The sequence below is a fragment of the Penaeus japonicus genome, unplaced genomic scaffold (assembly GCF_977035675.1).
Source record: "Penaeus japonicus unplaced genomic scaffold, GWHDUDI00000001_assembly GWHDUDI00000026, whole genome shotgun sequence".
NCBI classification, from domain to species: Eukaryota; Metazoa; Arthropoda; class Malacostraca; order Decapoda; family Penaeidae; genus Penaeus; species Penaeus japonicus.
This window is the reverse complement of record NW_028234428.1, coordinates 25383638-25396137: the sequence shown is the minus strand read 5'-3', so window position 1 is coordinate 25396137 and position 12500 is coordinate 25383638. Positions and strand designations below refer to the sequence as shown.

The 12500-nt window shown below is 55.7% G+C and overlaps 1 protein-coding gene across 1 annotated transcript in view; it reads right to left on the bottom strand.

Moving 5' to 3' along the window:
- LOC122250377 (uncharacterized) overlaps nucleotides 1–12180 on the bottom strand; it is a 37431-nt gene extending 25251 nt beyond the window's left edge. Inside the window, exon 1 of the mRNA XM_086552386.1 lies at nucleotides 1–12180. This exon is cut by the window's left edge and continues 335 nt beyond it. Coding sequence (XP_086408512.1) covers nucleotides 1–11513 — 11513 coding nt within the window. The 5' untranslated portion in view covers nucleotides 11514–12180.
- Between the last annotated feature and the right edge of the window lie 320 nt (nucleotides 12181–12500).

Genomic DNA, 12500 nt, shown 5'->3' with positions numbered 1-12500 from the left:
CTGGCATCTCTGACCAGCCACTGAATGGGCTGGTTCTCGTATATCGGCTGCTGAATGCAACGTTTCGCCGGGCTATCCTGGACGGAGGTGCATGACGCACTCTTTTCAGAGGGAGGGTTCACTTCACTCTGGGGGGAATTCAGGGTTTCTTGTGGGGATCTCTTCCGACCTGGGGTCTCTGAAGACTTTTCCTGCGGCGATTCCTTCTGTCCCGGGAAGATCTGAGAATCTTGAAGAAATGCGTTTTGGTCCCGAGCTTCTTCTAGAATTTTGCTATGAAGCGCCCCTATAAGGAGAGACTCGTCCTGGAGCGAGGCCCCCTGGAGATGCCCCTCAAGGAGCGACTGCTCAGGAACTGACCCGCCCACTATGTCGTTGAGGGCGGATCCCCAGTACTGACGGTGACGTCGACGGTGGTGGTGCTGGTGGCGGCCGGGCCGACGGATGACCTGCGTGTCGTGGTAGCCCTCGGGGTCATGCGGGAGGCTGGCTGACCTGCTGAAGCACTCATGTGGCGCCTCCTCGCCAGCCTGGTCCACGTACGGAACGCTCGCCGCCCGCGCTGGTTCGGGCGTGGGCGTGGGCGTGGGAACGGGGTCATCGAAGGTAAATACGAGTGGTTGTGAGAAATTGAAGCTCTGGGCACGGCACGCGGCGCAGTTGGGCATGGGGCATACGGCGCTTGGAGAGGCTAAGATGGACTCCTGGCTAGCTTGGGATGCGTCTCGAGGTGCAGGCGGAAACCTCTCTGTGATGCGACGCCGAACCTCCGCCAATTCAGAGTCGACGCTGGCTGTCGAATCGGAGTCGCTGGGGCGCTCCGACTCCCTCTTGGCTGGAGGGGTTGGGGTTGGAGTTGGTTCAGGTTCTGGTTCCGGCTCGGGTTCCGGCGCCATTTCCTTGGCTAATTTGGCGGCCTCGGGCTCCTTCTTCTTCGTTTCAATAACTTCGACCTTTAACCTGAAGCTTTCGTTGGAGCCATTAAACTGATCTACCTTGATTGTGCGAGTAACTTCCCTCGAGATGACGGGCGTGTCAGGGTCGAGAAATGCATTCTCGCCGTCCCCGGGATCCCGAGACTCCTGCGCATCGACGACGCTAAGGATGGTGTCGAGCAACTCGCTATAGAAGTCTGTATCCCCGGCCGTGACGCCCATCTGCTCCGGGGTGGGCGTCGGGCCTCCGTCGTCGTCGAAACTCGCGTGCAGGCTACATTTCTCCGCCGTTTCCGCCTCGCCATTTGCCACGACGTCCTCTACAATCGAATTCGTCTCCGATGCAAGGCGGACCTCCTCTGTCCCTTGGCTCGAAATCAAACTCGTCCTGCTGGGAATCGTCATCTGACTTTTGGTCATTTCTGAATCCATCTCGGAGAGCATACTGTCGGTGATAGTCTCGTCCTTTTGACAGGACTTAACATTTAGGTCCTCAACCCCTGTGCCGCCTCCCACCCCTCCTTCTCCTCCCCCTTCCCCTCCTCCTCTTATTACTTCTCCTCTTTCTCTTTCTCCTTCTACTTCTCCTTCTCCGACCCTTCCTCCTCCTCCTCCTCCTGTCAATTCTCCTCTTCCACCTCCATCCTGTACAATTTCAAGACGAGTCACGCCATGCCCTTCAGAGGTCCCACTCGTTCTCGTGCCTTCTGACGTAGATGAATGATTCCTGTGTGCGGCTTTGCTCTTTGTGCTCGATCGGAGGAATATGCCCGAGATGCCCCTGGTGGGCGTCCCTAGCTGAGCCGTCGCCTCGCTCCCCTCACGTCCTCTGTACGTATCGTCGTCCTCATCGCCGGACTCTTCGCCGATCGTATGCACTCCCGACCTAACGGACAGATCTAACATCGAGTTCGTGTTGCTAGAAATGCAAGGTGCACAACTTTGAAGGATTCTATCTATGCGGCTACTCTTACTAGTATTACTACTAGCGCTAATGGAACTATGACACCGTCTATCCAAGTCCCGCATCTCCGGCCGCGACGCCTCGGAAGAGTCGAGATCTTGAGCGCTCTCGCACGTGTGGGCCGCCTGCTCTCTATCGGCGTCTCCCTTGGCGTGCTTGGAGCCCTTCCTGGGATCTCCGCCGATGGAGTAGGAGCGCCTGCGCTCGCCGGGAAGCTCGCTGTCGAAGTAGTGGAGCTTCTGCAGTCTCACCCCCGTTATGTCTGATTTCTGCTTCTTCAGGATACCGACACGGACGCCCTTCTGCCGCATGTAGTTGGATTTTTGCTTCTCGACGCGACTCTCGGACTCGGGTTGCTTCCTCCTGAGCGAGGCTTTCTCGTAAGTCGGGCGACGCACCGACAACGCGTCAGAGGAAGGCTTCGGGGGCTTCCCTGTCACCACAGGGGTCACAGGAGGCTCCAGGGTCTCCAGCACCCTGGCCTCGGATTTCTGGTCTACGACTTTGGGTTCGATGGTGTTGGACTCCACGACCCTCGGAAGGATAAGGTTTGATTCGGCTGTTTTCAGCTCTATGAATTTGGGCTCCGAATCCCTTTGCTCGTTAGCAACGCACTCTTCGTAGGTATTTTCTTTGGACACGCATGCATCTTGCAACGGCAGGAAATCCCCCATATTACCTACATCCCCAAAAGAAGTTTCAAGCAAGACCCCCGGAGGAGGAAGGTTCTCGTAAATGTGGACAACTTTCGCTACAAGCTTTCTGGAATGATCTATGGGTGTGGAGGTATGTTCTAACTCATGGTCCATAAACTGTGTTGGAACCTCTGCTGTTCCGCTTCTGCAGAATAAAACGTCTGGAATGTTCTCATAAATGTGACTGTCAACTGGAGCACTACTGATTATAGACATTTTCGTACCTTTAGTGATATCCTGTGGACTTAGGAATTCCTCTGGAACGTCTTCTACTGGCGGAATGACTTCTGTCTGAATCTGTTCCAAAACTGCGGTGTCAATATTTTCCATGGAGGATTTTAGCGTGGTTTCCTCTATGGGTAATTCTACCATAGGCATGTCACTGCTAGAAAGCCCATTGTCACTCGCTGCTTGATCCTCCTCCTTCTCATCTTCTTCTTTTCCTTCTTCCTTTGTGGCTTCATGGCTCTCCTGTGGCTTGGCTTCGTCTTCGACCTCGTGCTCGTCAGCCTTGGAAGGGGACATGAGCTCGAGGACGTTCTCTCTCGAGTCCTTCTTCTTAAGGACGCCCACAATGCGGCAAGCCGAGCTGCTCTTCGGGAGCGGCGCACTGTCGATGGGATTGGTGATCTCAACGCAGCTGAGACTGGAGAGCCGAATGTTCTCAACACTCCGGCTCTTCATCCTCACCTTCCCCGACACTCCACGCGTGAAGATCTGGCTCACGCCGGGCTTGCGTTCAGCGCTCGACGTCGTCGCGGCCACCAGCTGGTCGGTGAGAAATTCACTCTCGGTCCGGCTTCTCCTGATCGAAGGCGGGCGAGCTCTTTCCGTCCCGCTGGGCTCCTCTGCGGCGACAAAACTCCCTTCAGATATCGTCTTGGTCAGCCGTCTGTGACCTGACATTAGCCTACGCGTGGTCGTGGTGCGGTCAGGCACTCTTCGGGCTTCTTCCTCCTGTGGCGGGACAGTGACCTCTCTCGGCTCATCCTGTACGACTCTCCCGGGAGGAGGAAGATTTGCATACATATGCTCAGGTACTCGCTCCTCTGGCCCTCTGATCAGAGGTGGTGTTGGAGCGGCAGGTACGTTGTGAGGGACTGCAACGGCCTCATGATCCGGAGTTTCCATCTCTTCCACTACGATGCCGTCAGAGCAGTCTTTACTTTCGTCTTCTTCAGAGTGTGCAGCAACTTCATGTCGCTCGTCCTCAGCTGTCAGCGTGTCGTTTTGGTCTGGCTCGTCCTCCACACTTTGCCCTTCGGCATCTTGTCCCTCGGCCTCATCTTTGGGTCCTTCTTTTGCTGGCGAGGCTTCCTTCGGCGAGGCTTCCTTCGGCAAGGCGTCCTTCGGCAAGGCATCCTTTGGCAAGGCGTCCTTCGGTAAGGCGTCCTTCGGCAAGGCGTCCTTCGGCGAGGCGTCTGTCAGCGAGGCGTCCTTCGGCGAAGCGTCCTTCGGCAAGGCGTCCTTCGGCGAGGCGTCCTTCGGCAAGGCGTCCTTCGACGAGGTGTCCTTCGGCGAGGCATCTTTCAGCGTGGCGTCCTTCGGCGAGGCATCCTTCGGCGAGGAGTCTTTGAGCGAGGCGTCCTTCGGCGAGGCGTCCTTCGGCAAGGCGTCCTTCGGCGAGGCATCTTTCAGCGTGGCGTCCTTCGGCGAGACGTCTTTCAGCGAAGCGTCCTTCGGCAAGGCGTCCTTCGGCGAGGCGTCCTTCGGCGAGGCGTCCTTCGGCGAGGCGTCCTTCGGCGAGGCGTCCTTCTGCTTGTCATGCATAGTGGCATCGTCGGACACGTCTTCCTGCAAGTCCCGTGCACCTCTAAACACTACTCTTTCTTCCCTCACTAAACCTTTACCCTTGACGAAATTAAACTCAACGGTACGGGTTTCCTTACTCTGAACTGTCCTCCTGAGCAATGGACTCCTCATGGTTTCCTCGACCTGCGTGTCTGCTCTTACGATTTTTCCTTCGACCGCGTCGCCCACAGGTTCAAGAGGGGCTCTTTGGGATGCGGGCTTCACCGGCGATCCTGCGCGACCAGAAAAGCTTGAAGCTTCCTCTGCAGCCTCCTTTGATCCCTCAGTGATGCCCTCCTTCTCCCCCACGGCCGTGCCCATCGTCATTGTGTCTGTGTCTGGCGCTGATCCTTCCGGGGATGCTGTGGGATGACCGTCGGCATCCGGTTTTCGCGGCGCGGCCTTGGTCCCTGCGCCATCTGGCGGTGTCTTGTCCTTTCCCTTTGGTGCGGTAGGCGAGATATCCCGCCGCAGCATCTGTTGCATCCTGTAGGTCTCTCCACCACCTTTGCCTCTCGCTTCCTCCTCCTTCTGCATGATGATTTCCTTCACTATCCCTTTCTTCACCTTCGCCGATTCTTCCTTCACGCTTTCGTTCACTAACACATTGTCAGTCATGCTGTTAATCAGCGTCTCCTCGCGAATATTTACTCTGGTTTCTGCGTTGATTTTCTCATCTTCAATAATAGCTCTCTCCTCTTCTTCAAATGCTGCCGTCTCCAACGACGCCGAACTCAAGGCCTCAGTCAATAGTTCGCCTCTGTTTTCGTCGCTCCCTCCTTCCCCGTTATCATCATCTTCATTCACACTCTCCTCTCGCTTCCCTCTGTCTCCTCTACTCACCGTGGCAATGTCTTTATCAAATTTCCCTCCAACAGTTCCCTCCTCCACGTCCTCCTCCTCCTCCTCCTCCTCCTTGTTCCTCCCTCCGGCGATGGTATCGTTACCTTGGCCCGTTCTCAAGTTACCATCATCGGGTATTGTGTTCTTGGATCCGGTGTGATCGGTAATGCTCACGTGATTACAAATCCCGTCGCTAGAGGGCAGCACGGCCTCCACGGCTTCACCCTCATCGTCTGCAACTGTGTCGTACAAGGGGCTGTTTCTCCCGCTTGAGTTTTCCTCGTCGGGGGGACTTTTCCTCTCATTGTCCTCTTTCTCTCCTTCACTGTCTTTAGACTGAACTTTCATCTTTTCACGTCCTTCCAGCTTTCCCTCAGCAACCGCTCTGCTATGTCTTCTACCTTGTTCTTCCCCATTGCCTTCCTCCTCAAGCGATTCCTTGGCCGACTTCGCCAGGAAGGGAAAGGCGTCGCGCGTGACGTCCCTCGTGAAGCTGATATCGTGCGTCGTCTCGGCCGCGCCATCGTCTTCAGAACCTTCCTTCGCGTCCTCTGAAGACTTGTCGCCCTCCGTGCTTGCCGACTTACTTCGGAAGCTCGAACCCGACGCCCTCCGGAGGTCACTCTTGGAGCCTGCCTTGAAGTGCTCATGCAGCACCTTCTCGTTCCTGACAATCTCCCGCGGCTTCTGCTGCTGAGATTCGAAAAATTGGATGATTTCCGAATCGAGTTTCCCGCTCATCTTGGAAGTGATGAGGATATAGCGCTGCTGACGCTGCTCCTGCATCGCCCGGCTCTCCACAAAGGACTCCAGGCGCTGGCGGCAGTCCGACATCTCTCTTCGTAAAGCTTTCAAGGGCTTAGGAGTCCCTATCACCGGGAGATCGCCCCCTTCCTCGTTCAGTTCATTATTATTAGTCTTATCTCTCTCTTTTTGCCTGTCCTTCACCTTCTCATTCCTGTTTTCTTTGTCTTTCTCCACATCTTCAATTTCTCTGTCTTTCTCGAGTGCCTCATCTCCACTGCCTCTCTCCTCCTTCCCTTTTCCCTGATCTTCCTTTGCATGTTTCGTCTTTTCCTTGTCTTTCTTGTTTCCAGTTCCACCTGCGGCAATATCCCTTGGCGTCTCCTCACTCGGTGTCGTGGCACTGTCCTTTGCATTGCTTTGGTTCTCCTTCGCATGCGACAGAGTTCCATTCCCTTCTTTGATGGTTTTCCTCACCGCTCGCCCTGGATGCTTTACCTTTCTCCCTGGCACGTCGGGAGAATTATCATCCTCTCCTACTTTTTCCTCCTCTTCTTCAGATGTTTTCTCTTTCTCCTCTTGTGTTTTCTCTTCCTCTCCCTTAACTTTCTTCTCCCAAGGTCTCGGGAAAATCTTCTGTCTTCCATCTTCGGGTGTTTCGTCTCCTCCTTTGCAAAGTGAACTCTTTTCTTCTTTCTTTGATATTATCTCCCCTTCTTCGTCGGCTGCCTTCTCTCCCCCTCTCCCTTCGTCTAATAAATTTTCCTCTTTTCTGCTGGAGTCTGATTTCTCGATGGAATTGGCGAGCAAAATAGACGGGGAGCTACCGTCTTTTGTCGTGTTTGCGTTTTCCTTGTTTGATTTTAATTTCTGTAGGATTTCTGACGTCCTGCCGTTCCTCGTCTTATCTACGCTTAGACTTCTTTGACGATCGAAGGTCGAGGTTGGTCTGGGGGACCTCTGGCACCCGTAGGTCACGATAGGTTTCACGATTCTGGGGGAAGCGGTGATAGGTGATGTCCTTGAAGTCACGAATTTAGTGGGTGAAGATCTAAGGCCGATCCTCGGGGACACTCGCGGGGACATCCTCCGAGGAGAAGCCGAGCGCGAGGCTATCCTAGGAGAGTCAGGTCTGGGCGACCCGACTCTCGACGAAGAGCCCAGTCTGGGCGAGACGGCACCGGGGGAACTCTGGTAGCGCGACCCCACGGGGGACTGCCTTGGGGACGTGCGACTACTCGAGGATTCTCTTCGGTGGCTACTGAATATGCGGCCTTTGTGGAGTTGAGGCGAGCGGCACATTCTCTCGATCCGAGGGGAAGGCATGACCTTGATCTCGTCTCTGCCCCCTGACCCCCTCGAGTCCCCTCTGTTGTTTTCGTTCGTCCACGCCAGGTACTTCCCCCTGGGCCCTACGCCGCTACTCCTCTTCGTCTCGCTCTTGCTAACTTTGACGCAGCTGTGCTTCGTGAAGTGCCGGCGCCCTTCCTGACTGCCGGAGCTCTCTTCGCCAGGGGCATGACTGTCTGTCGACGCCTCCGACTGGCTTCCCTCTCCTTCAAGACTCTTTCTCCTCCTCCCCTTCTTCGCCGTCTGCTGCCACGCAACTCCGTTACGGCCGCTGCTTCGCGCTCTCCCGGACCACTTGGGCGCGCCCTTAGCTTCCTCCTGCGCGTCGCCCTTCCCCGCCGCTCGTTCCTGACGGGCCTCGCAGTCCTTTTCGCTTCCGTTGCGAGGAAACCTTGAGCTGTCGAAGATCACCGTGCGGTCCTTCTGGGAGACGTCGAGACGGCCGAGGTTCTGCTGCCGCTTCTTCACCTGCGCCGTCGTCATGCTGAACTTCCTCGACACGACCAGCTCCTGCACGACCTTGGCTAGCTGGGGCGTCGACCAAGGTCCCTCCAGGTTATCCTGGTCGACGTCATCCTCGGAGGAACTACGGCCGATGGGTCTATCCTGTTCTCTCGGGCGCGCTCGCGACTCGCTCCTTCCCTCTCCTCCTCCCTTCACCTCCGCGCAATGCCTCTCACTTTCTGTCTTACTTTGGTCGTTTTCTTTAGTTTCGTTCACTGCATTTTCCAGTGTTTCACGAGACGGTGTCCTAGAGCCAAGTGAAGCCGAGCTGCTTCTAGAATAAATACGTGTTCTATTGTTGTTGTTTGTGACGTCATCAACTGGTTTCGTGACGTCACCGGAAGTCACCGCTAAATGTTCAACGACGTCAGCGCCTCTGGGAGACGTGCAGATGTCCTGTGTTTCGTCAACACAAACTGTGCTAGACTGGATATTTGTTTCCTCTAAATCATCATAGGAACACGCTCGCGTATCACTTTCACTTTCACCGTTTCTTTCATTTTCAACACCAACATTTTTCACCGATCCCGAAGCCGCACCGTCACGCACTCTCTCTCGTATTGCACTGTCAAACCCCCCGCGCTCCCTGTCAACCGACGCGCTGCAAGACGGTCCGCACTCCACCCTATCCCTACCAGTCACCGCGGACAACTGATGCGTTCTCACACCACCACCACCGCCACCACCGCTACCACCACCACCTCCTCCCCCTCCTTCCCCTCCTCCTCCCACCGCCACCTCTCCCCTCCCCTCCTCCTTCTCCTTCTCCTCCTCCTCCTCCTCCTCCACCGCGGCCACGGAGCTTTTAGGATCACCAGGCTCAGGTTCCACGTTCCCCCCGGTCACGGAGGAAGATGTAGCGATAGAACGACCACCAGCACCTTGTTCCTCGAGGAGAGCTTCTGACGAGGACGACGACGACGACGATGTTAGCAGAGTTGATTTGGCGTTGTTCTGGAAGGTCACGGAGAGCTTTCTCACGCGCTCCGTCGTCCTGGGGGAATCTCCCGAGCCCTCTGACGTGCTCCCTCGGGCGGAGTCGTCGTCCCTCGCCTTCAGAAGCTTCGCGCCCTTAATGCATGAGAGAAGCGTCTCAGAACTGCCCTCCCTCGATCTTAAGGAGTCCCTAGGCACCTCGGACGACCTCGTGAACCTACTTGTACTGTCAGAGAACTTGGAATACTTACGGGTCGTTCTGTCGTGGTAGAAGGGGTCGTAAGTGTCTCGGGAGGAGCTCACGGATATCCTGGTTTCGGAGTCCCCGCTGGCGGGCCGCACCAAGATCTCCTTCCTCGTTAGCGACGAGCTCCGGGATCCCGAGGACACCTCCAGGATCCTCGACGTGGTCTCCTCGATGGTGTGCGTGACGTGGGAAGCCCCGTCCGTCTTCTCCTCCCAGTGCTTCCTGAAGGATCTGGGCTTGACTTGCGGTTTCCTGTACTCGCTTCTGCTCTCCTGCACCTCCTTCATGATCTTCTTGGCGATGTCGGAGAACTGCATCGACCTCGTGGAACGGCGGGACACGTACTCTCTGTCAGCGCCATTCGTTTCGTAGGCGAAGGAGGCGGAGGCAGCGGCGGCGGCGGCGTTCCTCTCTCCTCGCCTCTTCTCCAGAAAGCTCCTTGCCCTCGCGTTCAGTCTGTCGTAGGTCCTTCTGGTGGGGCGGCTGTCGCTATCTCTTTCCCCTGCCTCGGTCTCGTCTCTTGATCTCGCTTCTTCGGCGCTGATGTCTTCGTCGTTATCGGAGTGTTCGTCCTGCGGTCGTTCCCCCCGTCTCTCATTACCCTCCGCCTCCCGCCGCGCCTCTCCGCCGTCTGGTGTAGCGCATCCCTCGTCCCCCCCGTCAGCCTGGCTCTCCTCGCCTGCTGGGGGAGTCTCCGTCCTCCCCGCACGCGACTCTTGACCACACCTCTTGTTTTTTCCGCACCTCGCCGCCTCCTCTTCCTCGCCACAGCTATTTTCGCTTGTCGTTACTTCCATCCTTCTGTCGTACTCTCGGCTTCCTCCCTTCTCCGCTCGCTCCGTGGAGACGAGCCACTGACTCCGTCCTTTATCCAGCTTTCCTCTTCCTCTTCCTCTCCTCGAGTCGGCCCTTCTACAGGCTGCTCCCTTCCTGCCACCTGTCTCCTTCTTCTTATCTTCGCCCGCGCTTTCGGAAACGGATTCTTTAACGATGTCATTTTCTGCCTTATTCTCTGCATTTGCTTCTTCAAGTTTATCATTCTTTGCATTTTCATCGATAATGGCTTCGCCTTCATCTTTATTTGTGGTATCCATTTCCGTCTTTTCTTCTGCGCCCTCATCTTTTTCGGGCACTTTGCCATCAGCGTCCATCTCATTTCCAGATTCCTCTTCTTTGTCCTCTATTTCCCTGTTATCGCCTCTTCCTCTCTGCCGTCTCTGATTCCTTCCCACCCCGTCGTTATCACCGTTCTTCCGTGTCTCATTCGTTAAACCATTCACCTGTTCGGCCCCCGTGGATTCCGTGTCCTCCTGGGCCGTCCCGCAAGTCGTCCTACTCGTTTCGAACTTGTGTTCCTCTAGATTCCTGATCTTCCCTCTGACGTCCGCTTGCAAGCATTCCTTCCTAGTCTGGTTCTTCTTACGCACCCTGGACGCCGCTACGATCGCGATGTTGACGCTAGTTTTCGCCTCCTTCGGGTTTTCGATTTGGAGGTCAGTCTCGCTGGCCTCGCAGGTCCCTCCCCCTTCAGGGTCCCGCTCATCCTGCGCTTCGTCCTTCTCACTGGTCTGGGACGCGTCCTTGGGTGTCCTTTCAGTTTCGACGTCTTCATGGTCACCGTCACTGTCACAGTGTTCGTGCTGAAGCACCTTATCATCCGTTTTTCTCTCTTTGTCTTTGTCACTGTTACTATCACTGTCTTTGTTTTCTTCGATTTCCGCTTTGCCATTTTCATCGCCCTCGAGGGACTCGGGGCTCTCGTGACCCTCGCGCCCCTCCTCGTCGGCACTGTGTTCTTCGCTTCCGCTGCTGGCGGAGCTGGAGGTGGAGTCGGTGGAGCCCGAGGCAGAGGAGGAGGAGAGGTTGGTGGAACCAGAAGTGGAGGTGGAAGGAGGGCTGGTGAACGAACTAGAAATGGGTGTGGAGGACGTGTGTGTAGATATAGTGTAGGTAGCCGAGGTGGGTGTGCTGGGCGTTTGCGAGGAGGGGGAGGAACTGGAGGAGGAGGTGGAAGACGTAGTAGAGGCGGGGGCGGAGTCCCCAATGCCCTTCTTGCTGCCGTCGCTATTCTCGCTCACGGTGTTGTTTTCGATCTCCGTATCAACGCCCTCTGAATCCTCGAAGTCGCTGGAGTCCGATGGAGAACTTGAGGCGCCGTCGCCGTCAATGTCCCCTTCCTCGTCTTCGTCCTCGTCCTCGTCCTCCTTCGCAATTGCTTTTACACAACGCCCAATCTCCTCGTCTTCCTCTCTTTCGTTTCCTTCTTCGGAGTCTTCGAATTCCTCTTCGTCCTCTTCACTGTCAGAGGCACGCGTTCCCCCTGCCCCCCTGCGTGTGGCCATGGCAGGGTAGCGCCGGCCTCTGCCGAGGCAGGGGGAAGGCGGCGAGTCCTGTGATTCTTCTGAGTCCTGCGAATGCGCGTCCTCCAGATCTACACTCTCCTGCGAGCGAGACTTCCCCGGGATGAGATTTTCTACGTAGTTCCAAAGTCCTTTCCACTCCATGGCGTCGATAAAATGCAGATCTCGGGCCCCCCGCTGATCATGTCTACCGCAGAAGGCGCAAGAACCTCACTAACCTCATGGCAGACGTCTTGTCGCGAAGGAGAAGTGCGAGGCCGCCCGACAGCTGAGAAGAGTGAACGCACTCGACCATTCACCGCAACCGAATGTATGGCGGAAACGCCTCCATATCCCTTAAAGGTCGTGTACTGTCGTCCCTTGGGGCTGACAAACGAGCAACTGAAACAGCGTAGTGACTCCGACCCCCGGCGCACGTAATGCCCATATCGTGTTCTCGCCGGAGTGTCGCGGGTGGGCTAGCACGCACAAAGGTTGACCAACGACCCGTGCGACGACCTGGCACCTGACACGTCGCGTCGTACACCTGACTTCAGAGCAACAACGCACTGAACTGCCTCGCTCCCCACTCGGCGTACCTGCTCGAGGTCTCCAGGTCTCCGGGCGATTCAACAACACTCGAGCGAAATGAATATCGCTCTTACAGGTGGTACACAGGCGACACGCTCCCACAGGGTTAGATATATCATAATCAAAGCGTCCTAAAATACTAGAAAAAAAAAATAATTCGCCTAAAAGCATGTGCGCACAAGCTTATGTCAGCAGTAATGCCAAGCGCCAGAGGAAGGGGGAATAGGAAAAGAAAAAGAAAAAAAAATCCCTCACAGCCACAAGTAACGTAAAAGGAAAATGATAATACGAGAAAAGGAAACGAAGAAGAGGAAGAAGAAGACGAAGAATAGGAAAACACCTGTACAATAAAATCCTCCGCGACCCATACCATCCTCAGGAAATCTACACAAGTAGGCCACCTTCACCAACCCTTCCGGAGGCGGTCCGAGCAAGCGCCAGGACATTACTGCATGGCCGGTCCTTCGCTCTTCCTTGACCCTCACCTTCCGTTGGCAATTAATAATAACAATAATAATAACAATAATAATAACGATAACAAAAACAATAATGATGATGATA